This window comes from Centroberyx gerrardi, chromosome 8 (genome assembly GCF_048128805.1).
Source record: "Centroberyx gerrardi isolate f3 chromosome 8, fCenGer3.hap1.cur.20231027, whole genome shotgun sequence".
NCBI classification, from domain to species: Eukaryota; Metazoa; Chordata; class Actinopteri; order Beryciformes; family Berycidae; genus Centroberyx; species Centroberyx gerrardi.
Window position 1 is genome coordinate 9,918,096 of NC_136004.1, and position 21,592 is coordinate 9,939,687.

The 21,592-nt window shown below is 42.7% G+C and overlaps 2 protein-coding genes across 3 annotated transcripts in view; both read right to left on the reverse strand.

Annotated features, from left to right (window-relative positions):
• Positions 1-1,700: 1,700 nt before the first annotated feature.
• Positions 1,701-15,521, reverse strand: ulk1a (unc-51 like autophagy activating kinase 1a). Its single transcript, XM_078285159.1, has 27 exons — positions 15,319-15,521; positions 15,136-15,228; positions 15,002-15,043; positions 13,584-13,616; positions 13,353-13,389; positions 11,880-12,053; positions 11,567-11,640; positions 11,368-11,469; positions 10,273-10,331; positions 8,919-9,001; positions 8,780-8,830; positions 8,599-8,687; positions 8,286-8,442; positions 8,111-8,171; positions 7,554-7,643; positions 7,155-7,280; positions 6,908-7,047; positions 6,222-6,348; positions 5,957-6,049; positions 5,687-5,802; positions 5,176-5,301; positions 3,804-3,958; positions 3,508-3,683; positions 3,275-3,393; positions 2,845-3,002; positions 2,511-2,646; positions 1,701-2,322 (listed from the first exon to the last, which is right to left on the reverse strand). Exons 1-27 carry the CDS (start codon positions 15,406-15,408, stop codon positions 2,279-2,281), a joined length of 2,751 nt encoding a protein of 916 aa, XP_078141285.1. The 5' UTR covers positions 15,409-15,521; the 3' UTR covers positions 1,701-2,278.
• Positions 15,522-16,829: 1,308 nt separating this feature from the next.
• The window catches only part of adgrd1 (adhesion G protein-coupled receptor D1), a 28,654-nt gene continuing 23,891 nt past the window's right edge, over positions 16,830-21,592 (reverse strand). For both annotated transcript variants that reach the window (XM_071927828.2, XM_071927827.2), the window contains 8 exons: positions 21,303-21,456; positions 19,865-19,931; positions 19,512-19,578; positions 19,219-19,310; positions 19,013-19,139; positions 18,872-18,913; positions 18,415-18,507; positions 16,830-18,320 (listed from right to left, as the gene is read on the reverse strand). In XM_071927828.2, coding sequence (XP_071783929.2) covers positions 18,225-18,320; positions 18,415-18,507; positions 18,872-18,913; positions 19,013-19,139; positions 19,219-19,310; positions 19,512-19,578; positions 19,865-19,931; positions 21,303-21,456 — 738 coding nt within the window. In that variant the 3' untranslated portion in view covers positions 16,830-18,224. The remainder of the gene's footprint in view (positions 18,321-18,414; positions 18,508-18,871; positions 18,914-19,012; positions 19,140-19,218; positions 19,311-19,511; positions 19,579-19,864; positions 19,932-21,302; positions 21,457-21,592) is intronic.

Below are 21,592 nucleotides of genomic sequence, written 5' to 3' on the forward strand. Positions count from 1 at the left end.
TACTGTATTATATACTGTATCACTTTTCAATGATCTGTCAATTATAATTTTTTATTTATGTGTCTCTGCTTTTATAGTTGATGTTTTTTCCTAATTTTGCATTATCTCTGTTTTGTCTAATCTTGCAATAAAGTTTTGAAGGAAAAAAAAGATCTGTCTCAAGATAGGCTCCTTTTTAATTTAATATAGAAAAATAAAACTAAATTACATAAAAAGCAATGCAATGAACAAGCTCTCACCAGGTGGACTAGATGTGTTGGACTTCTTCAACTCAACTTTTTGTTAAATTGATAACAAGTCACTCAAGACTTAGGGTAAAGTGCTGAGATATGTAATATATAGCCTTCAGAAAGTATTCAACCCCCTTGACTTTTTCCACATTTTGTGATGTTGCAGACTGAATAAAAAAATATGAAATGGACTTGTTGTCAACAATCTACACAAAATATCCCATAATGACAAAGTGAAAACATGTTTTCAGAAAACTCTACAAATTTATTGAAAACGAAATGCAGAAATATCTCATTTAAATTAGCATTCAAACTTCTGAATCAACACATAGAAGCAGCAATTACACTTTCAGGTCTTCTTGGTTTTATGGGGTTGACTCTAGGTGCTGCATTTTATTCATTTAAAAATGTAACATGTTTTATATGGGGTTTCCAGGGAGACAATGATGCATTATATATTGTCAGCCTGCTCTTATTATTAGCCACATATCACATGGCAAATTTCCAATCAAAAACCCAATTTCTTTGTATTTAGATCAGTTCTTTGTAAGTTTTTATGCACTTATCCCAAAGCTGTTAAAATATAAGTCACCTGCACTGTATTTTGCACTAAGAAGTATCTGTGAGCCTGCCACTGCATCCTGCTGTTGTTTAATTATGTACATGTATCTAATTTTCAGCAATAAAATGATCCATCTGGAACATGGAATTTGGAAGAGCTGGTAATACTACTACAAATAATAATAATAATAATAATAATGGTCAAAATTGTTATTTCACTCAGATCATGTGGTTTCACATGAGCACATGCAATTTTCCTGAGGCAGATTCATTCAGTGGCCAAACAGAGAAGGACTTGAACAGAAGTTAACAATAAATAATATTTATTTCCATCACCCTGCACACAGTATGTAACTAACTGATTTTGGCAAATTTGAGTGGCAGTCTTAAAATGAAAGTAGAAAAGGCAATTTGATAAAATCCAACAAACTCTACCGCTTTAACACTCATTTCATTCATCACAAATATTACTGTACAAATACTGTACAAAAACTGGTGTGACAAGTCAGTCAAAAACTGCATACACATTCATTCAAAATTAAAGAATACATTTTGTGTTTGAGCCAAATTCACATTTCTACATCACAGATTATCATTGTTGAAAGATACATACCAATGTGTGCAAACACACGCACGCACACACACACACACATAAACACAAGCAATGTGGCATGCAATTGATAATGTCACTGAAAGTAGCTCATTACTGAGTACATAGCCACCTAAAGGGAAGGCATTATTGGATTCAGTTATAAAACTACAATCTCATTCAAATGTCATTTCAAAAGATGCTTAATGTAGAGATATATCATACATGTCTGCCTGATTGTAAGACATATATTAACCTGTATGAGGTTTAAAAACCTTCTCATTCCATTATAGTGTTGATAACATCAAGGATAAACCACATGACTCTTTTATGTCTCTTTTCATTACCTTGCAGTCCACTACTCTGCGTCTCAAAAAATGTACAGAAATACAGCAGGTGCAATTTTACTAGTTTTGCTACACATTGGCAATATTTGGTCTTCACATCCACTTGTACAATCTTCCCACTCCTGTTTGCCCGTAGACTTATACAGTACACATAACATATCACACACACAGAAAATGCAAAGCTTTGTTTCAAGTAAAACAACTCATTTAAAATCAGTTAAAAATGCATCTAATTATTCACCACACTAATGTACACAGACTGTAGTTTAACAACACTAAGCCTGAGAACAATTTGCCCGTCCAGACTATTCCAACAATCACAACACAATCTGAAAAAACAGGACTCCTTTCCTGCCTTTTCCGTGCATTTATGTAAAGATTCCAGGCTGGGCGGTGGGATGAGAGCTGATGCTCCAGTGGTCATTTCCCTTAAGGAAGATCAAAGTGCTTTTTGTGTATCAACAGTCTAAGAGGGTCCATCTACACTGTAGGGAGACGGATGAGGCATGAAGGTGCAGCTGCTGCAGCCACAGCTGTAGAGCTGGACACTGTTAAGTTTGCAGAGCAGAAAGCCGTCGCTCAATACACTGCTTACCTGAGAGCAGCAGAGAGAGAGAGAGAAATTCAGAATATCATAAGTTACATAAAGACCTCCGATCAAATATCACAAGAATAATAATCCAGTAAAGGTAATTCATCATAGTGATGCCATGGAAAATCCATTCATGTGTTATTCTAACAGCTAGTGCCTGGCTGTTTGTGTGTGATAGCGTTTACACATACATTTATGTATGCTGTCGATGTCCTCTTGCTCTGTGATGATACGGGACAGACCCTCCATCAGCAGGAGGGCTTTATGGTAGCGCTGGACTGATGCGGTTCCATGGTGGAACATCTCATCCAAAGCTGCAGACTGCACCTAGAGACAACAAAAACACACACACATAAACACGATAAGTAGTGAGGATACATGATATCATCTACCGTAGACATCGTGTCAGCTCTACAGCTGTAAACCATCACTTACACAAAAGACAAAACATACTGAGATAAACAGTGTAGAGACACATACTGGAAAGCTAGACTGGATCTGGAGTGAATGTCAATGTGAGCTCACCATGTGCACTGTGTGGCTGTAGATGAGCTTCTCTGCGGCGATGCCACTGAAGCGGTCTATCAGCTTCTGTTTGTCCAGCAGGAAGTTCTGCAGCTGAGCGTTGAGGGAGCGACAGTACGTTACGCAGCTCTTGTACAGCTCATTCAGCTTCCTGATCACTGCACAGGAGAAACATGAAGCCATTAGTGACAATCTGTATTTTAAATGTATCTTGTCAACACCTCTCAATAAGGCTAATATCATTATGACCACCGCAAAAGAAATACCTCAATGGTTAAAGCTGCACAAGGCAATTTTGCACGTTGGCGACGCTCTTCTCTGTTGTAGCCTGACTTTGTGATTTACATAAACATTCTGCCTAGTGCAGCTTTAAATGTGGAAAAAAAATCAAAATTGGGTCATTTGGAAAACCAAAGGTTGCTGGTCTCACCTTGCTTAACTGTGGCAGAGGGAAAGAGTCTGCCTTGTTTGATATTCTCTTTTGCAGTGTGCAACGCTGATGACAGAAACTCTTCAGCCTTCATGTACAACACTAACTGCTCCGCGAAGCTGGAAAATGCACAAGAGAAACAGAAAAATATAGTTCTCAAGAAAATTGGTGGGGAGACCGCTAGAAAAGTGAACTATGTGTTGAGAGATTGTGAAAAGCCCCATGCTTCTCACCTCCACTCTCTGCTTAGAAGGCTGATCTGATCTGCCACCAGGCTCTGCTCTAGGAAAGACACATCGGGACTGTTGCTGGCGTCCAGCCCAGGGTCTTTACAGGAAGCCATTTCCATGACGCAGTGGACAAAAGCCAAGGTGAAACGCAGATCACTCAGAGCATCTGTGTGTGCCTGCTGCGGTGAAGAGACAGATATAACATTGTGAAGAGTGAAACCATTCCTGCGGAAGCAGGATTCAAGTCAACCAGCAAGATCCATATCACCTAGCTGAATCATCGGAGTGTCTGTCTGTACCTCCATCAGTGCGTCTGCGGGGAGCTCTGGAGGGTGAAAGACCACGCTGCTGTGCGGAGTAGCATCCATGGCTTCACCGTCACTGTCTCGACGGCCTCCTCTCTGGAGCAGGCAGCTGCTGAAGAGCCAGGCGGAGCTGACGTAGCTGGGCGACCCTGCAGTGAAGACAAACACAAGTACAGCTTAACCCTGAACAGCTGGATTACGAATCCTTAAAGACATATACATCATTTTAAAAACAGCCAATTAAGGGCCATATGTTGTTAATGCAGTGCAGTGCGTTAAAAGTGCTGATTCTGATCTACTAACCTGTGCGCTTTTTTTCAATGTGGAATTATGGAGTGGACACTTGGCAGGAGACTTTAAGCGCGTTACCCAATTAGCATGTATTTTGAGGAGTGGCAATGGCAGGGTGCTAAAATGGAGGAGATTACTGAAATGGATCACTCCCACTGATTTACTAAACCAAAACAGTCAATTTCACCTGTAATTGTACACGGTATTTAATGTCCAGAGGAAGGTATAGAAGACAACAAATAAGAGAGAGGGTGTTCCATTTGAGAATTACTCTCTTTCAGATGTCAGAGGATGAGATTAAAATAAATCGTAGATTGACAAGTTATATTTATTATTAATATTATTATTATTATTTACCTGGTAGACATGCATACTCAGTACTTAAATTGCACCACAGGTATTCTAATAGGAAAGTAATGGTTAGTGATGATTACAGAGGATACTAAATAAAGTTACTTAAAACACAGTATGTAAATTGGAATCAATTGTTGGTTTAGCTAAAAGTTACTTAAAGTAATGAGATTATCTAATGGATTATGTAACTAATTACAATGTCAAACAAGTAATCAGCAATCCATAATGCATTACATTTAAAGGTATCCTTCCCAAACAAATGATTACTTTTTCTGTATTTACCAATTCCTTGATACATCTATTAATACTACTACTATGTCTGTTGTTTTTCTCATCTGATAAAAGCAGATCATGATGAGTGACATGCAAAGAGTAATGAGTGTCTGGGTTACTATTATTTTGGATCAACTGTTTATACAGATCTTCATGTCCCGATCACATCCTTGCATACATGAATAAACAGAATATTCTGAATATTACCATAGGAAGAGACTTCACACAGACCACAACAAATTTCAGTATATGGGCATATCCCAACTATAATATTCAGGTTTCTTATCATCAGAATATGTTGTAAGTGTTATTAAAGATGGGACATGACATTAGATGAGCCAAAAATTGAATACTTATTGACTAGATATGCCCAACAGTATTGGGATATTAATGTGTGTGTAAATGCACTCAGTAGGAAATCAATATTCAGGAGAGCCTGAAGACCGACCTGTGAACATCCTGGGTGCTGCGGCATCAGGAGGAGTGTTTCCTCTGGAGGGAGAACCCACAGTGAAGACCACAGCGGGGGGGCTGTCTGAGGAACCAGGACCTCTATAACAACCACTAGGTGGAGCTGTGGGAACAAATAAGAGGAGCCGAGTCAGTTGGCCAAGCTGTTCTTGGAACCTGAACTGGTAAACACATGGTCATGGCCACAGCACTAGTTAACTCAAAATAGTCTGACTCACTTTCATAAACATTAATGCTGCTTGCCAAGATCACACTGACTGATACTTCACCTTAGCGACAAAGGCTCTCTAATGGTGAGTTGTGTGTTTTATGTCATGGTAGGTACTGATTTCTACATATAACAGATATCTTTCCTAATCAGTGAGAGAAAAATGTCATCAAAAATTACACTAACAGCTTTACATAAACAAAGACACACAATACATGTTTGCTTTTCCACAGCAGAAATCCATTTGAATGGCTGCAGTTGTGCCACGTTGCCCTGGTACCTGTTGTGTCCATGCTTTTCTCCGAACTGAGGCTCTCGTCACTTCCTTCCTCCAGCAGCTGAGCGCCGAAGGCAGCCTTCAGCAGCATATCAGACAGCCGGCCTGTGCTCAGTGACCTGGACATTCAATACGGCCACAGACACCATTAGGAGCATTTAATGATTAATCAAATGACATATGGTGTATGTAACAGGTCCCAGAGGATAGGTTCACATATCATTAACACAGACTCACGATTAACTGCTGATGCCATAGGAGAAAAGTTCTGACCTTTTAAAAGGGCCTTTTTTGTTGTCTGGCTTCCTGATGAGGGAAGCAGGTGACAGGTCAAAGGACTGAAGGTCCGGGACTGTCCTGACTCGGCCGGGAACTGATAGTGGAGCCTGCTGCTGAAAACAATTAAAGCTCTCAGACCTAATTGCATTGCTAACACACATATAGTTACATGGTGAAGGCGTAAAAGATTATTAAATTTGACAGTTTCTGTTAAAGTGGATTCTACATATTTTGGAAGCTGACCTTGGGGCTCAGGGAATCAGGCCTCCTTAGCTGGATCTTATGCCTGCGACTGGAGCTGTGCTGCATGCCAGGGGAGCCAGCGAGCAGCCTGGTCCTGGTGCTGAGGGGCAGAGTCTGCTCTGATGTCTCGGGGGTGGTTCCCACTACAGAGTACAGAGCACAGAGTGATTAACTAGCCCTGCTTAAGCAAAAACAGTGAGTTTGGCCTTTTTTTTTTTTAAATGAGCGGTGCTAAACAGATGCTTTCTCTCAACTGGGACACTCGCTCTCTCGCTCTTAATATTGCTCACAATCACTATTCCTGTCTCAACCTTCACATACTGAATGAAGTTCAGGCACGTTCTCTTGGGGGTGTTGAACGGCATTCTGGGAAATGTAGGAAATCACTAACTGAAGTAATAGAAGTAGACAAGGCAGGTTGAAGGCAGGTTGAAGGCAGGTTGAAGGAAAGTGGGTACACCAAAAAACACACCTCGTCACAAAATAACCCCACTGAACATGACAGATTGACAGTATATAACAGTGTAAGAATATCCAAGGGTGCATTTTTCCTATAACCCCCAAATGGCCTCAGTGGCCAACAGTGGTGACATTGTACTAGGAAACTCCCAAGTGTCTAACTGTAGGAGTGATGCTGAAAAAGAGTGTTGCTCAGCAAATATTCCCTGGACAGGTGAAACAAAGGCCAGTACAGACGCCTACCTGGTGGAGAGGACTGTTGTGGTCGGGCTCCACCGGTGGCCAGCCTCGAGGAGCTGAGGACAGAGCCTGGACCTGGGGCTCTGGACCCAGCACATGCTAGGGAGCTTTCACTGCTGCTGCCAGCACAGCACAGTGTGGCCCTGAGTGACATGAGGTACAGTTAGACAATGTCTCCTCTCAGAGGGGAGAGAAAAGGTGATAAAAAGACACTGGGGGCATGATAAGATGGGTGGGAGGCTGTACATGCCTGGTGGAGCCATGCAAGCCTACAGGTTGTAGGTTTTGCTCCATACGTTGGTAGTTTTGGATCTGAGTTGGGACAGGAATGGGCACAGACTGGCTGTAGTTACTGCCGCCAAACTCATTGGGCTTGCTATGTGGATAACAGAGGAAGAGGAGGAAAGAGACATGGAGGAAGAGGCAGTTAGAAGTGACTTTACAGATTTTATAAGGATTGGAAAACAGCAGTGTAATTTACAAAACAAGTAAATTCACCAGTTCTAAAACCACTATTTATTCCCTCATGAACTACGCATATGCAACCTCATTATCATATCTCTATCTCTATCTCTATATCTGAACACTTTCACCTCACACCCACCAGAACCGAAACCCACTTGCACCAACCCACCTGCCCTCCTCTTACCTAACAGGTCTGGGGGGACAGCGCAGCAGCGGAGAGGAGGGAGGAGTCCTGCCTGCGGTCCCCAGACCCCGCTCAGCCAGTAGTGAGCTCCTGGGGGAAAGCATGAAGGAAGATGTCAGTAAGCTCAGTCTATCCAGCTCTCATCAGCAAACTCCCTTGCCATGTCAAGTCAATTCAACTTTATTGTTGTTCCACTTTACACAAGTGCACAGGGAAACTTTTTCTTGGGGTCATGGTGCATTCAAAACAAATGTTATTAGAGTCATAACAGAGTCCAGGATGTAGGCATAAAATGACTGGGGCATAGAGTTCAAGTTCATATAGTATGGTAATGATTTTAAGTACCTGGCGCAGCAGGTAGAAATGATTTTGTGGGCAGGGATTAATGTTCAGTGAGTTCAGTATAGTAAAGTTCTGTTTAAGAGTCCTGCTCAGGGGGGTAATGTTCATTTAAAGTGGTGCCAAAAAGGTGCGTTTGAGAAAAAAACAAAACACTAGGGGGAGCACACTACTATAAATCACAATTAAGTCAATTAAATTGATTCTGTTCAACTCACCCACTGTATATCAGACTGCCCTCAATGGGTGACCCATCTGCCATCTCACAAGCGTATTCACCTACAATGCAGTAAAAGGAAATAAGTCAGATTTCAACAGACTGATATAAAGGAAACGGTATGATAACAAAAATCCAGACATTTGCTGAATGAGAGTGTGGCAAGCACGTCTTACTGGCAAACTGCACAGGCACCATGACATAGTCTTCTGTGCAGGATGAGGCGTTCCTGCTGTCCTGATTGGCTGCATCCTTCAGCATGAAGACAGGGGCATCCTGGGTAGGGCAGTGCAGGGCCTTGGGCTGAAGTCGATGCATCTCTCCATCGGAATGCTAAGAGAGCGGAGGAAAAAAGGCATGCTGGATCAAAAGTTACTCAAGGGAATGACAGTGAAATAAATCCTAGGAGTGTACCCTGCTTGCTAGTTCACATCTGTTATACCGCGTCATTTTTGTTCTATTGATCCACAAAGACAAAGGTGTACGCACTTGAGGCGAGGCCAGATGGGATGTGGAGGAGCTGCTGCAGGAGCTGCCAGAGCCAGAACTAGGGTAGGAGAGCATGGGAGCTGGAGAGCCTGTGAAGGAAACATAGACGCACTGGTGTTAGGATCTCAGCTACAGCAGCGTTATTGATTCCGAGCTGTATTTGGGCAACGTAGGTACATACATTTCTTTGTGGATGAACTCGATTCCAAGAAGGGATGGTGGAAAAACTCATCTGCGAATGGAAAGATTTCAATGTTAGAGGGAATTTCTAAAATGGAATTCTAAAAAGGAGTAGTGAGTCTTGGGAGGCAGACGCTTACCGAAGTTCATCCGCTCCTTGTGGTTCCTCTGCAGCAGGCCCAGCAGCAGATGCCTTAGGTGGCTAGACGTCTCCCTTGGGACGCTGGGGAACGAACACACATAGGTTTTCATGCATCTTTATGTGCAGGTGTATCTATAACGGATTTTATGTTCCTGTGTGTTTCCGATTGTTTGTGCATTTTGTTGTCGATATGTTATGCTGTGTAGTGTTTGAAGAAATAATATTTAGGTCGGGTGTATTTCATAAGCACAAAGTGAGCTGTAAAATACGTTCATTTTTAATCTAGTTTGAGGCTCAAGTGCAAAACCTCAGGGCATCATGACACCCACAGTGTCTGTGTGTGTGTGAGTGTCTGCGTCTGTTTACGTCTGTGCTGAGCTATGTGGGTCATGTGGAAAATGATAGCAGTGCAGGCCACTAGCTGGCAGCTTGGAGCAGTTATATATAGAGTGACAAGAAAACAACAAACCATGCCTCCTCACACACAAACATGAGCAGCATTATCACAGGCTTTATCATTCCAGCAGATTAGCGTGGCCGCGAGCCAAACGCAAGCTTACAAAGTCAACAATGAAAACAGCGGGCAGATAATGCATAATTCCTTTTGGAGAGTTTCCAGCTCTGAATGTCAGAGGTGCAGGAGTCAGAATCAGAATAACCTTTAATATCCATGTGTATTGATTGTATAGGAGTTTATCTTATTGACATTGGTGACATATTGACAGTTTCACAGTACATACTGACACACAAGGAGGACAGAACCTCACATAGAGAAACATACTTTAAACAGCAGACTAGACTTATTGCCATACATACATTTAACTTATATTTTTCAACTACCTTAATCATTCGTTCATAACAACTAATCGGCTATCTGTAGCAAATAAATTAGAAAGCAGGATGCCTTGACAGTGGATAGTGGGTGAGAGGGGGATCCAGAAAGTTCTAAGAGCTTGGCTGAAGAAATAAAAATAAACACCTGTCAGTCAGGCGTCTGTTTCAGTGTCTTCCTAGCTAGGACTATATCTGAAAGGTCATGTGCAACTACTGTATTTATTGCTGTGTGCATATGGCTGCCTGTGTGCTTGCATGTGTTTCATGTACTGGCCATGTGCACACCATATATCATGCACACACACACACACACACACACACACACACACACACACAGTCTTTAGTGTGAACATATGGAGGATCAGCATCAGCCATTCATCAGCAAAGCAGACAGATCCCCTGGTAATGTGTGTTTACACCCTCTTCCTAACACCTGCCTGTGTGTGTGTGTGTGTGTGTGTGTGTGTGTGTGTAGGGTGTGTGTGTGTGTTGGGAGGGGGTTTCAGAGGTGCACTAACCTGGGTAGCAGGGTCCTGTTACTTTCGTAGAAGAGCCGGAGCTCCTGAGGCGTGCTGGCCTGCACACACACACACAACACAAACATGAGAGGGACACATGAAAACCACCGTGCACACACACACACATGCGTACAGAAAATGAATTGTGCCAAAGTGCAAACATATACAGCGTGTCGATGTTGGCTGATACCACTGAGGACAGAGTGGAATGCGTGGAGATGTCAGCTAAACCAACGAAGTAAAGAATACACCGTGGTCCAACCTGACACTGACCCTTGGACTGCTCTCAACTCACTGACCCGCGCAACAGAAATAGAAGCCAACCATCTTTCTCATTGTCAGGGAAAACGCATTCAAGGAAACTGCAACATAAATAACCTCAACAGCTACAAAAAAAGGTGGAACAATGGGATTTTTCTTCTTCTTTCATTATTAACACAAATACACAAATCAAAGAAGGGACCTTGCCTGGTGACCGCATATTAGCATGTGTCTATACCAAGGCTGAATGAATGAACAAACATCAGCGTAACGGTTTGAGCTCAGCAGCCTCTTGAGTGAGTGGTAGAAAGTAATACCCGGGGTTGTGAAACAACATTTACCCTGGGTTCACAGGAATGGCTCACAGCCATTTCCGCATGCTCCCCATCTGTAAACAAGGCTCTTTCCTAAGCAGTCAAGCTGTTCCAGCATTTTCTAGACAACAAGTCTGGGGTGGAGATCAGGGAGGGTGTCACCCAGCAGGCACGTGGTGTTTATGGGTCGTGTGTCGCCCGGCTGCTGCTTTGTCAAGAGATGTGACTGGGATGAATCCTGTGCTGTTTCTTGTTAAAACTATTGGTAATAAAGGACTCTGGTTACTGGCCCGTTCTAGAGGGCACAGCAAATCTGAAAAGCTTTTCATAAGCAGAGCTCAGCGAACATTTCAGATTAGTAGGTCATGGAAACCTGGCCGACCAAAATATGTAATAGTTTGAGAATTAGTGATTTAATCCACTAGAGTTGTTAAATCCATTTACCTAAACACAGAAGAGTGATGCTTCTGTCTTTGTGTGTGTGTGTGTATGTGTGTGTGTGTGTGTGATTGGCACTTACGTGAAAGGGGGCCTTTCCAGTCAGACACTGGTACACGATGGTTCCTATGCTCCACAGGTCGGCCTTGGCATCGTAGTTTTGAGACATGATGACCTCAGGAGCCTGTAGCCAGACAAACACAGCTTACAGCTTAGGCAGAGGGAGACATATTATACCTTGTTGGCAGAGGAAACCAGGGTAATAGGTGTCTAATACTCACCATGTACATTGGAGAGCCACACAGCGTGGCTGCCATCGTGTTTGTCTGGAGATGACGTGCAAACCCGAAATCAGCTGGGGGGAGAGAGACAGAGAGGGTGAGGGAGATGTGTGTGTGTGTGTGTGTGTGTGGGTTAGCAGGTGGAGGAGGGTGGAGTGTCGAAATCAGCCAGAACTTCTTGTCACACCATGTCCTTCCAATCCAAACACTGCAACAATAACAAAACCGTCACAAATCAACAAACCTCACAGACGCCCTGCAGCAGTGACTCGGTGTTTCCCTGTTGAGGGAAGCAGTATTACCAAACACACACCTATCTTGATGCAGGTGTTGTTGGGGCTGGACCTGCGGCCCTCTGGGTGGCACAGCAAGATGTTCTGGGGTTTGAGGTCTCTGTGGAGGATGTCTTTGCCCTGCAGGACCTTCATGGCCTGGGCTATCTGCTGCAGGAAGACACGGATGGTGTCCTCACTCAGCGTGCCCTTAGCTGATGAGATACAGGAGAACATACATGGGAAGAAGTTAGCAGGGCCAGATACATAAGGTTCATCAATGGTATATAGGTACACAGAGAGGTGGGAAAAAAAACACACTATCAGCATATACATGTGTCCCCTGCTACCTATTTCAACACAAGCCCATATTGTTAGATTGTTCAGTGAACCAAACCTAAACAACTATTTTGTTTATAATGTTAGTCATATGTATGTATGTATCGCACATCAAATATTTTACTTTAAAATGAGATTTGCTTGGCATGTGATGCCACTCTCAGCAGAAAACCTAATATGACGATGGAGTGAAAATATATGACTGATCACAGAAATTTGTCGATGGCGAGGAGCAAATTAGTAATTAACGTCAAGACCGCAAGCCGCGCTCGTGCCCAGTCCTGTATTTCTAGCTGCAGTGTTTTTCCACCACAGGACAGGAGATAAGTGAGTGACAGATGGGTGAGGTCATGTGGGTGCTCCGTGAACCTTGCCAAGCGTGACTGAGTGTTGTGCTGCAAATGGCAGGATGTGCCTCCCTGGCAAGAGACACAAAATGGGCACGTCTACAAAATAAGAGACGCTGGCACGGCGGCCAAATTAGACCAGGGCATTTAAATAGACGCATCATGGTAAATTTAGCCTGAGAAATATCAACTCCGTGCCCTCGGCCTCGTCGTCACATCTTGAGGGGAGGGTGTGAAACTTGAGGTGGGGGAAGTTTTCAGCGTGACATTCTAGGGAGAATTTGTTCTGCGAATTTATGAGTGGTGGGAGCATAGGGGGCATTAGAAGGAGATGGCAAGACAAATAAAGGCCGGGAGTTATTTTCAGCAACTTTTGACGCACTCTGTTTTAGTTTCCACAGGATTTGTAGGGAAAGACTCTTGGAAAGTGTTAATCACACAAACCCCCCCCCCCCCAAAAAAAAAACCCAGTTCCATGTGTTTCACTTTATCTGGGTTAAGTACTTGGGAGCATTACTTATCATTTACCCACTGACGTGTGGGAGCGCTGAACCTGATTTCTATGGTTATACTGCTCTGCCTACCCTAAATCCTATTATTGTCCTTCAAAACACTGAAAGAGCTCGGCAAAGCCTCTTAAAGCCACAGACCGAGCTGCTCCCAAAATATTTACATGTAACAAGCTGTGAGTTTGACCCTCTCCCGCGGCGGTGAGGTGTGGTGTGAATGTCCCCTTTCTGCTCTGACCGCAGGTGTAAAGGCAAACTTTACAGACACAGCAGGGGTGAGACCGGGGACTGTGTGAGCGGTGGGGCATAGCACACTCACAGTGGAGATACTCTGCCAGGTCGCCTCCATTGCAGTACTGAGAAGACAAGAAAAACAAAGTTGTTACCAAAGCGTCGATGATGCTGCCAAATGAGATTCAGATTTACTGCTGCCAAGTATATGTGCACATACAAGGAATTTAGCTTGGTAGGTTGGTGCAGTGCAGTAAATGTGTTATTTGTATTTGGACATGAAAAGACACCAGTCGCTGCCATTCTCAACGCATCTTACCTCCATGACCAGATACACACATCCTCCCATTTCCTGTTGATAAAACCAGATACAATGCAAATGATCATGAGGGCAAAGGAATAGTACCTGGAAAACATTGATGCTGAGAATCAGATAAAAAAAACCCCCTGAAAAGTTCACCATAAGGTAAGATTATCCAGGCTGAAGTCATCTGAATACATCACTGTTTTACCTAAAGAGTGATGGGCACGTGTGATGTATACGAACAATCCATCAATACCTCAGCAACTGTGTCCCAAGTTACACAACAAGTGACACCAGCTCACTTCTTAAGACTGGGCTGGCTCCCGTTTGGCCCATCTCCATGAAATAAGTCACGGAGAGGCGAGGTGAGGAGGGGGTGGGGGGTGGGGGGTGGGGGGTGGGGGGAGGTGTAGGGTGTCAGTCCAACCTGACTACTGAATGGGAAGTAAGGAGCGGGGGAGCAGGCTGCTTCTTGTTTGTCATTTAGTTCACTTGGTAAAAAAAGATTATATGGCCTGTGTATTGGATTCAAAGGAGGTAATCTCAATTTGGAGGTGTTTGCCATTACTAATAATGTATGAATACAACAGGCTGTTTATTTCACTGTAATAAGTGCCGGTGTGACAGATGACAGAGGCGCTGGCTAAATTAACACGTCACTCAACCTAACACTACTGTCCTCAAAGGTTCTCTCCCTGCCCCGGTGTGAGCGGGTGTTAGATCTCAGCGTATCATCTGAGGTCATCAGGCCGTGCCTCGCTCCGTGCCTCGCTCCGTGTCTGCTGAGACGACACTCACATCAAGCCTGCGCTTTTATAAGCCTTTGTTTAGCCCGGTCGTTAGGCTGCACCCTGCCATCTGTTACAGATAGTGTGACTGACTGGACAGATCAGCTCACTCATGCCTGCCTGCCTGGTGGCTTACAGTGACAGTAAGGTGAGAGGTGGAAAGCACACACACACTCGCACAAACACCTCCAAACAAATGACAAAAGTCCTGTATTGTACTTGACATGTGTAAAGGCTTAAGGATATTTCGGCTATGGCATAAACCTCCTAGACAGGGAAAATCCACAATCCTGTTCAGATTTAGGACACCATGTCATTAAACAGCAATCCTGTATCTGTTTTCACTCTTAATGATTGCTCTATATTGGGTGAAACCTCCTCTGAACATAAAACCCAACAGCTCCACTCTATGTCGTGGAAGCCTGCTGGCCCCATGAAGAACTACAACATCCAGAGAGCCCAGTCTGCACCACATGGGCGAGTGACGCTCACTGTTTTGCACAATGTGTCAACATTTGCAACATGTGGCTACAGGGGCTACCTGGCTTGTGTGTGTAGTGTGTGGTTACAGATGGATGGGTCTGTGTGTGTGTGTGTGTGTGTGAGAGAGAGAGAGAGAGAGAGAGAGAGGGAGAATATCCATACCTGATAGTCAAGTAGTCCAACAATATTCTCATGTTTGAGTTCCTTGAGGATGTGGGAAAACACATGGTCAGTACATGGCACAAAGAGACAGAATTGCCGCTATGTATGACAGCACTGAAAAGTCAGCTAGTTACCTTCAATATCTTGATTTCTTTCCCGAGCAGAGACTGTGATTTGGCCAAGTTTTTCTTGTTGATACACTTCACAGCAACTTCATAGTCCCGTTTCTTGAAAAGGAACAAGCAGGATCTAAGTACAGTATCAACACTGAAAACAATCCACAGACAGCAACACATTTCTCTCAGATGATCAGTTACCTCTTTATGTCTCCCCTTGAACACGACTGCGAAGGCGCCGTGGCCAATCAGGTCTTTCCTGTTGAACTCAAACTTCCCAACAGTCTCCATAAGTTAACGTTATAATAAAAATCAACGTATAAAAGTATCCGAGTGGCTTCAGGAGGTTGAATTTCCAAGTGGAACAGACGCACAATCCAACGACAGCTCCCCAGTGCCGGTAAATCCCATTTCATTGATGAAAATGTCGTATTCACACATGACAAACTTTATAATTCAAGAAAAATATCGACGACAGCTTTCCAAAGTTGTTGTCACCATAGATAAAAAGTTCAAACAATGTGCGTAGGGACAAACAAATGTGTTCAAACAAATTATTTCCGGGCACCTGTGCTTATTCAACGACTCAAGCTTCGTCTACTGCTTTTCCCTGAATCCCTGGAAATTAAAAACCTGTATTTCTGATCTTGATTTCTGTTTGAATCCAGCCACAGACCGGTGATAGCGATATTGTGTTTCTCACCTTGCTAACCCTCCGCTCTGTAGTTATTCATAACTCACGGCGAGCATGCGCACACGGACAGGCATATGGCGCCTTCAGGTACACCTCGTAAACTCTTTTCAACTTTATTATTTCTATGGGTGAAGAATACAGAGGAGACAAAGGGAAGTCTGCTGCCGAACATTTTTGCTGCTGTAATAAGTACAAACCTTTGAAATTTTCATTTATGTTTTCATTAACTATTAGTCCAAAGATGTGTATGCATGACAACTAAAAGTTAGACAAAAAGTGAAAATAGAAGGATACAACTAGGCCTAATAATGTACACAGAATACCAAACAATCACATATTGTATAACAATAAAATGCATTACGTTTACCATCAATTGTTCACACAGCTTCCATGCTTTCCATTCCTAAACATCCCATATTGACAACTTGGGTATCACAGAAAATTGCCACTTTTCCAGTCATGTTTACCACTTTGCTGCATCATTCAAGGGCGCTAAACTGTTAATTATGATATTTCCGACAGCACTTAAAGGCAGCATTAGGCCATCAGCACAGTGAGCTGTTTACCATCCAGTGCAGGATATTTCCACACTTCCGATCTTTGTCTGATTTCATATAACACTCCCAAGTGATCCATTGATCAGTGAGTTGAGCAAGGCACCAACACCGTCAGGGTTGTTGGTTAGATTCCCAATGAGGCCACCCATGCTGAAAACCTATGCACTCATCATGGTAGTGTGAGGCAGATAAAAGTGCCCACCAAATGGCATATGTTATGCTGGCATACATCCAAAACTACAGATTTTAACGTGATGCTAGAGGCTATTTAATGAAGAAGACACTATGCTTTCTTGTCATATACGTTTTTTAATAAACATAACGTAGAAGCACAGAATGGCCAGAACATAGTACCTTAGAAAACAATCAATAAAGGCCTGATATGAGTTTAGAAATATTTGAAAATTAACTATTCATAGAAATGTGACATGGAGAGTGAGCGTAGAGTGATTTACAGTAAATCCTGTTGTAAGAAATTTAATGTTGGTACAGTGTAAAATCAGTGAAGAGTTTTAAAATACGTTTATCTCCCTCCAGTCTCACAGTATATTAAGATAAACGGCAATCGCCTGGACTTAAATCAAATCCCTCTGCTGTAGAATACATATTTTACTACTTTTTTAATTTTACAAATAAAGGAATGAAACTTCAAAACAAAATTTGCAACAGCAACCGCTGAACAAAACACCACAAAAATTCACAGAATTGTGTCTGAAACACAACCAAGAATTGACTAGTCTTCGAAAAGCATAAAATACTGCAGCTTACTAAGATGTGAGGTACTGCAAAATACCACGGTCATTTCATTTCAACACACAGATAGAGACACAGTATTGAACAGCACAAGAACATACAGACTGATTCTTGAGCTGTGATGCTTTGCGAAAACATGATGCAGAACTTTGAATCACAAAATAAATAAATACATCAGAATGTGGGGTTTAATTTACTGCTACATCATCCACTGTTGTTATGTCGTTATTATGTTATGCTGCTCCTACAATATGGATTAATACTGTGCGAATGAGTTGAATCATGGAGAGGATCATACTGCAGTGAGTACAGGAGGACAGATAATAAAGCTATGTGTCAATGTGGATTATGAATCAAATACTATTAACAGGTGAAGCCATTCTCATTGTTTTTAAGCCATAACTCTAACACTACACTTTATGAAAGTATAGTGCTTCCCTTGGTCTTTATCTATGCAAAGTTGTGCATTTCTACCCAACCGTAACACTATGAAAATCATGACAGTCTAATTACCATCCCAAATGAGATTAGCCTCCATTACATGTTCTGCAAGTAAATAAAAGCAGGTGGAGTGGCACAAAAAGGAAAATAACATGTCGAAGCATATCACTGCGATTTAAATAAACTCTGGCCAAATAATAAATCAACTGGGATAGACACGTAGGCTAGGCAACAGACGAGTCGAGACAACGCTGCGTGTTGTCTTTTGTCAGATTGTAAAAGCACGTCATGGTATCTACTGCATGTCAGACACTGAACCAGACTCGGTGATCATAAAGCTCGCCGTCACTTCGCTGACCTTGTGTCTCCTCAGAAATCCCTGCCCTAGTTTTAGGTAACACGATATGTCTTTAAATGAGACAATAATAAAGGCACAGTCCTTGGAGTCTGTTTGTCTTTTAAAAGGTGAGGCTACTAGTCAGCTATCCACACAACACCTCCTTTGGTATTGCTTTTCATTTGAGTGGACAAGAGTGTAGCGTTCATCACATAAAACAGTGGGAAAAAAAAAAATACTCTGGCCAGTGTTTGTCATTCTACACTAGTGAGCTTCAGGTTGCTCTGTTTCTTCTGCCATAGACAGAAATGATGATCTTGTGGTTTTAGACGGCGGACAGGTCGATGCGATTGGCCGAGTTGGTGCTTTTGTCCCATGTGTTCATCTTCGTGGGAGTCACGCCTTCCTTGTTGCCATTCATCTAGAGGATGGAAAGGAGAGACTCAGTTAGACTCGGGCAGGTAGACTTGAACAGCTCATTTTTGTTCTTGCGAATCCTCAACAGCAGCACTCACAATGTCAGAGTTGAAGGGTTTCACATTGATGTTTCGGATAGAGCTGCTGGTAAGAGACCACACCTTGGTTTTGTGTTTGAAGGCAGCTCTGACCTACAGAAAGGAGTAAAGCAGTAACAGGCAGATGATAGTGATAAATGCCAGTTTAAAGCTATACTAGGCATGTGAAAATACATCCTTTTTGCACATATGATATTCTGGTGTCGGGTGTTCTGGTGACACTTCTCCACCCACAGGAAGAGACGAATCGGAGATAAGCAAGTGAGCTGTGTGCAGATTACTGAGGTCACAGTGATGATTTCTGGGTACTGAGGTTCAAATTTCAATCAGTTACCTCTCCCTGCCATTTGGAGCTGCCAACATGCAAAGTAGCCTAGTGCAGCTTTAACTGTATCATTCAAATATCACAGAAAAGGCAAGCACAGCGCATAGTAAAAATATTGGGATTACACCATACCTCAGAGTTGAGAAGACAGTGAAACAGGAAGACAAAGAATCCCTACAGAAAAAAAAAATACAGAAAGTGGAAATTCAAAGTGGAAATTCACAAATGACTGCACACATTTTTGAAAAAAAGATCTTGTAGTTAAGAACTTACTTGTAACGAGTTGAACACAGCGAAGATATAGAGGAACGGCAGGGAGTGCGTGTTGATGGCAAGAACGCCAAAGATCCAGGAAATGCCAAGTATAGGCAGCAGCACAGCCACTGCCTTCGCAGTCAGCCTGCAAACAAACAACACACAGTTTGAGAACAATATAGGATTCAGAGCATCAGTCCAGTCATGAAAACAAAATGACTCACTTGACAGCGTTGGCGTCTCCATGAACCTTGTAATTCTCTCCGCTGATACGAGATATGATCCTCGTCACAGATATCAGAATGCCAATGTTCACCTGAAAGTCAGAGAGGAAACAACATGTAGGGTCAATCAACTTAACACAATGGCACAAGAGACATGATTTGGGCTTTTTCTTGGGGATTTTGCCTAAAATAGAATACACTTACTAAGCCTACACTTAATGGAGATTAAATTATAGCCCAAATTAAACTATGAAAACTGTGAAAAATGACTGTTTATTGTGTAAATTTCTCACCACAATGACAAACAGTGCTGGTGCCACAAATGCCCAGATGGCTCCATTCTTCAATGACAGCCAACAGCTGAGAGAGGGGGGAGAAGTAGAAGTGAAGAAATCTCAGTATAAAGTAAAAATAGTAAAAATACTGTAACATAACGCTGCAGTGTAAACATGGAATGACATAGTTGCCGGTAACCTAAACACTGCAGCGCTTTTGAATAAAGTTATAGAAAAGTGCCTGTTCCAATTTCTTACCATGGGTGACATCATTCTCATGCAACGCCTTGAGGCTTTGATGGAATCAAATTAAATTAATATCATATGGTTTTTGAATGTCCAGGTCTGAGTGTGCTGGCTCAGCTACTTACTTATCAACCTCACCATAACTGCCCAGTGCTGAGGTCATGGACACCACACAGATCACCAGCGGAGAACCTGGTAGTGAACAAAGAAATGTTAAGAGAAAGAAGCAATTGTGTCACCAAAAATGTAACCTATAACCTGATTATCAACATGGTCATCTACAGTAAATCAACATGGGAACCTCAAATGAAAGATCTATCCCTATAAGCTTTTTCCCAAGGCCACAGATGTGTGTGTTCTGACAGATTTGGGTCAAATATTGGCTGCAAAATAATTTGAAGTGTTTTTTAACCTGCATGGTGTACTGGCTGGATGGGGTTAACTGTATCAGAACAGTTCAGTGTCGGGTAAGCTGTCAATCACCGACAAGTACGCTTCAATTAATTCTGAAATACGGCTCCACCCATCCTGGCACGCAAGCAGGCTAAAACAAACCATGACACGTTGCAAATACTGTACGACTGGACCCAGGTTTTTGTTGTGACGGTCTTTATCTGCTGCGCTGCTCCTTGCTCATTTCCTTGAACACAGCTCTTTTTATTATAATACTTTGATCTGCTCAAAGATCTTCTGGCTTGCCAAGGCCAGAGGTTTCCAGCGTAATCCTACTGCAGGAAAATTAAGCCGTTACTTCGAAGGAGGAAATTAAAGATAAAGGGTCAGCAGCCTGTATCACAGCTAATAGCAGCAGCTGTTAATTACAAAATGAGTGTTTTCCTTTTACATGTCTAACAGCTACACTTCTAACTGCCGGACAAGTCTCCGGCACATAATTTGCAGTTGGCCACACAAAATGAGAAATTACTTTGGCCAAAAGAAAGGAAGTAATAAAAAAGGGATCTTATTTCCACTAATGGCTTCAGCATGTGGAGGAGAGACCATGCATTCCCCAGCAGGCAAACGCAGTATATATGTCCCGGCTTGTCTCTCTATCTGTCTGTCCACTCTGCCTCTACTGTTGGTACAACGGAGAGCAACTCACCGCTGGTTTAGCAGGGTCACATTTATTTATTTTGATGCAGCCAATATTTAACCAGTAAGGTCAATTAACATAACAAACTCTTATTTACAATGATGGTATGGCACGAGGTAGAGGCAGGTGACTGGGGTAAAAAAAAAAGAAGATCAAATTATGTAAAACAGACAAACAAAAATGCACAACAGAGGGACTGATATGGGCAAAAATGGATGAGGAATATACTGTATATCACAGCAATGAATAAGACAGATCCTGATGCCTCCGTGTATATTCTGATAGAAGATATCACTCAAATGCGTTCGATGGCGCGAGTAAAGGTCAGATGTGTGAGCATGTGTGTGTGCACGTGCGTATGTGTGTGTGAGGGAGGCGTGTGTGTTTACAATGTACTGTTTGTATGTGCTTTTGTGTGTTTGTCTTCATGGATCACGCATATGATTCAGAGTGTAAACAAGCAGACCTACCCCAGCCAATGCCGTAGTAGTAGAAGTGTTTGCTGCCCTCGGAGCCGAAGACCTTGACCACCATGCTGTAGAGGTGCAGGCCCTCCACCAGCATCCAGGCAAAGGCGCTCAGGAAGAAGAAGTGGAGCAGGACCGCCATCACCTTACAGGGCAGCTGGGACAGGAGACAAGACCAGGCTCTTAGAACATGCAAATCCAATCCTCATCTTCCTCACGCCCATTCCCCTCCTTCTCCTCATCATCATTTTTTATTTCAGTTTGAAATCTTGCCTTTTAAATCTCGTTATTTG

Excerpts from the sequence above, each read along its gene's own strand:
- ulk1a (XM_078285159.1), bottom strand. The coding sequence starts at position 15,408 with ATGGAGACTGTTGGGAAGTTTGAGTTCAACAGGAAAGACCTGATTGGC. Across the intron at positions 7,048-7,154 it reads GGCTTGCATGGCTCCACCAG|GGCCACACTGTGCTGTGCTG; the intron begins GCATGTACAGCC and ends CATGTCACTCAG. Across the intron at positions 2,323-2,510 it reads CATCGACAGCATACATAAAT|GTAAGCAGTGTATTGAGCGA; the intron begins GTATGTGTAAAC and ends TGCTGCTCTCAG.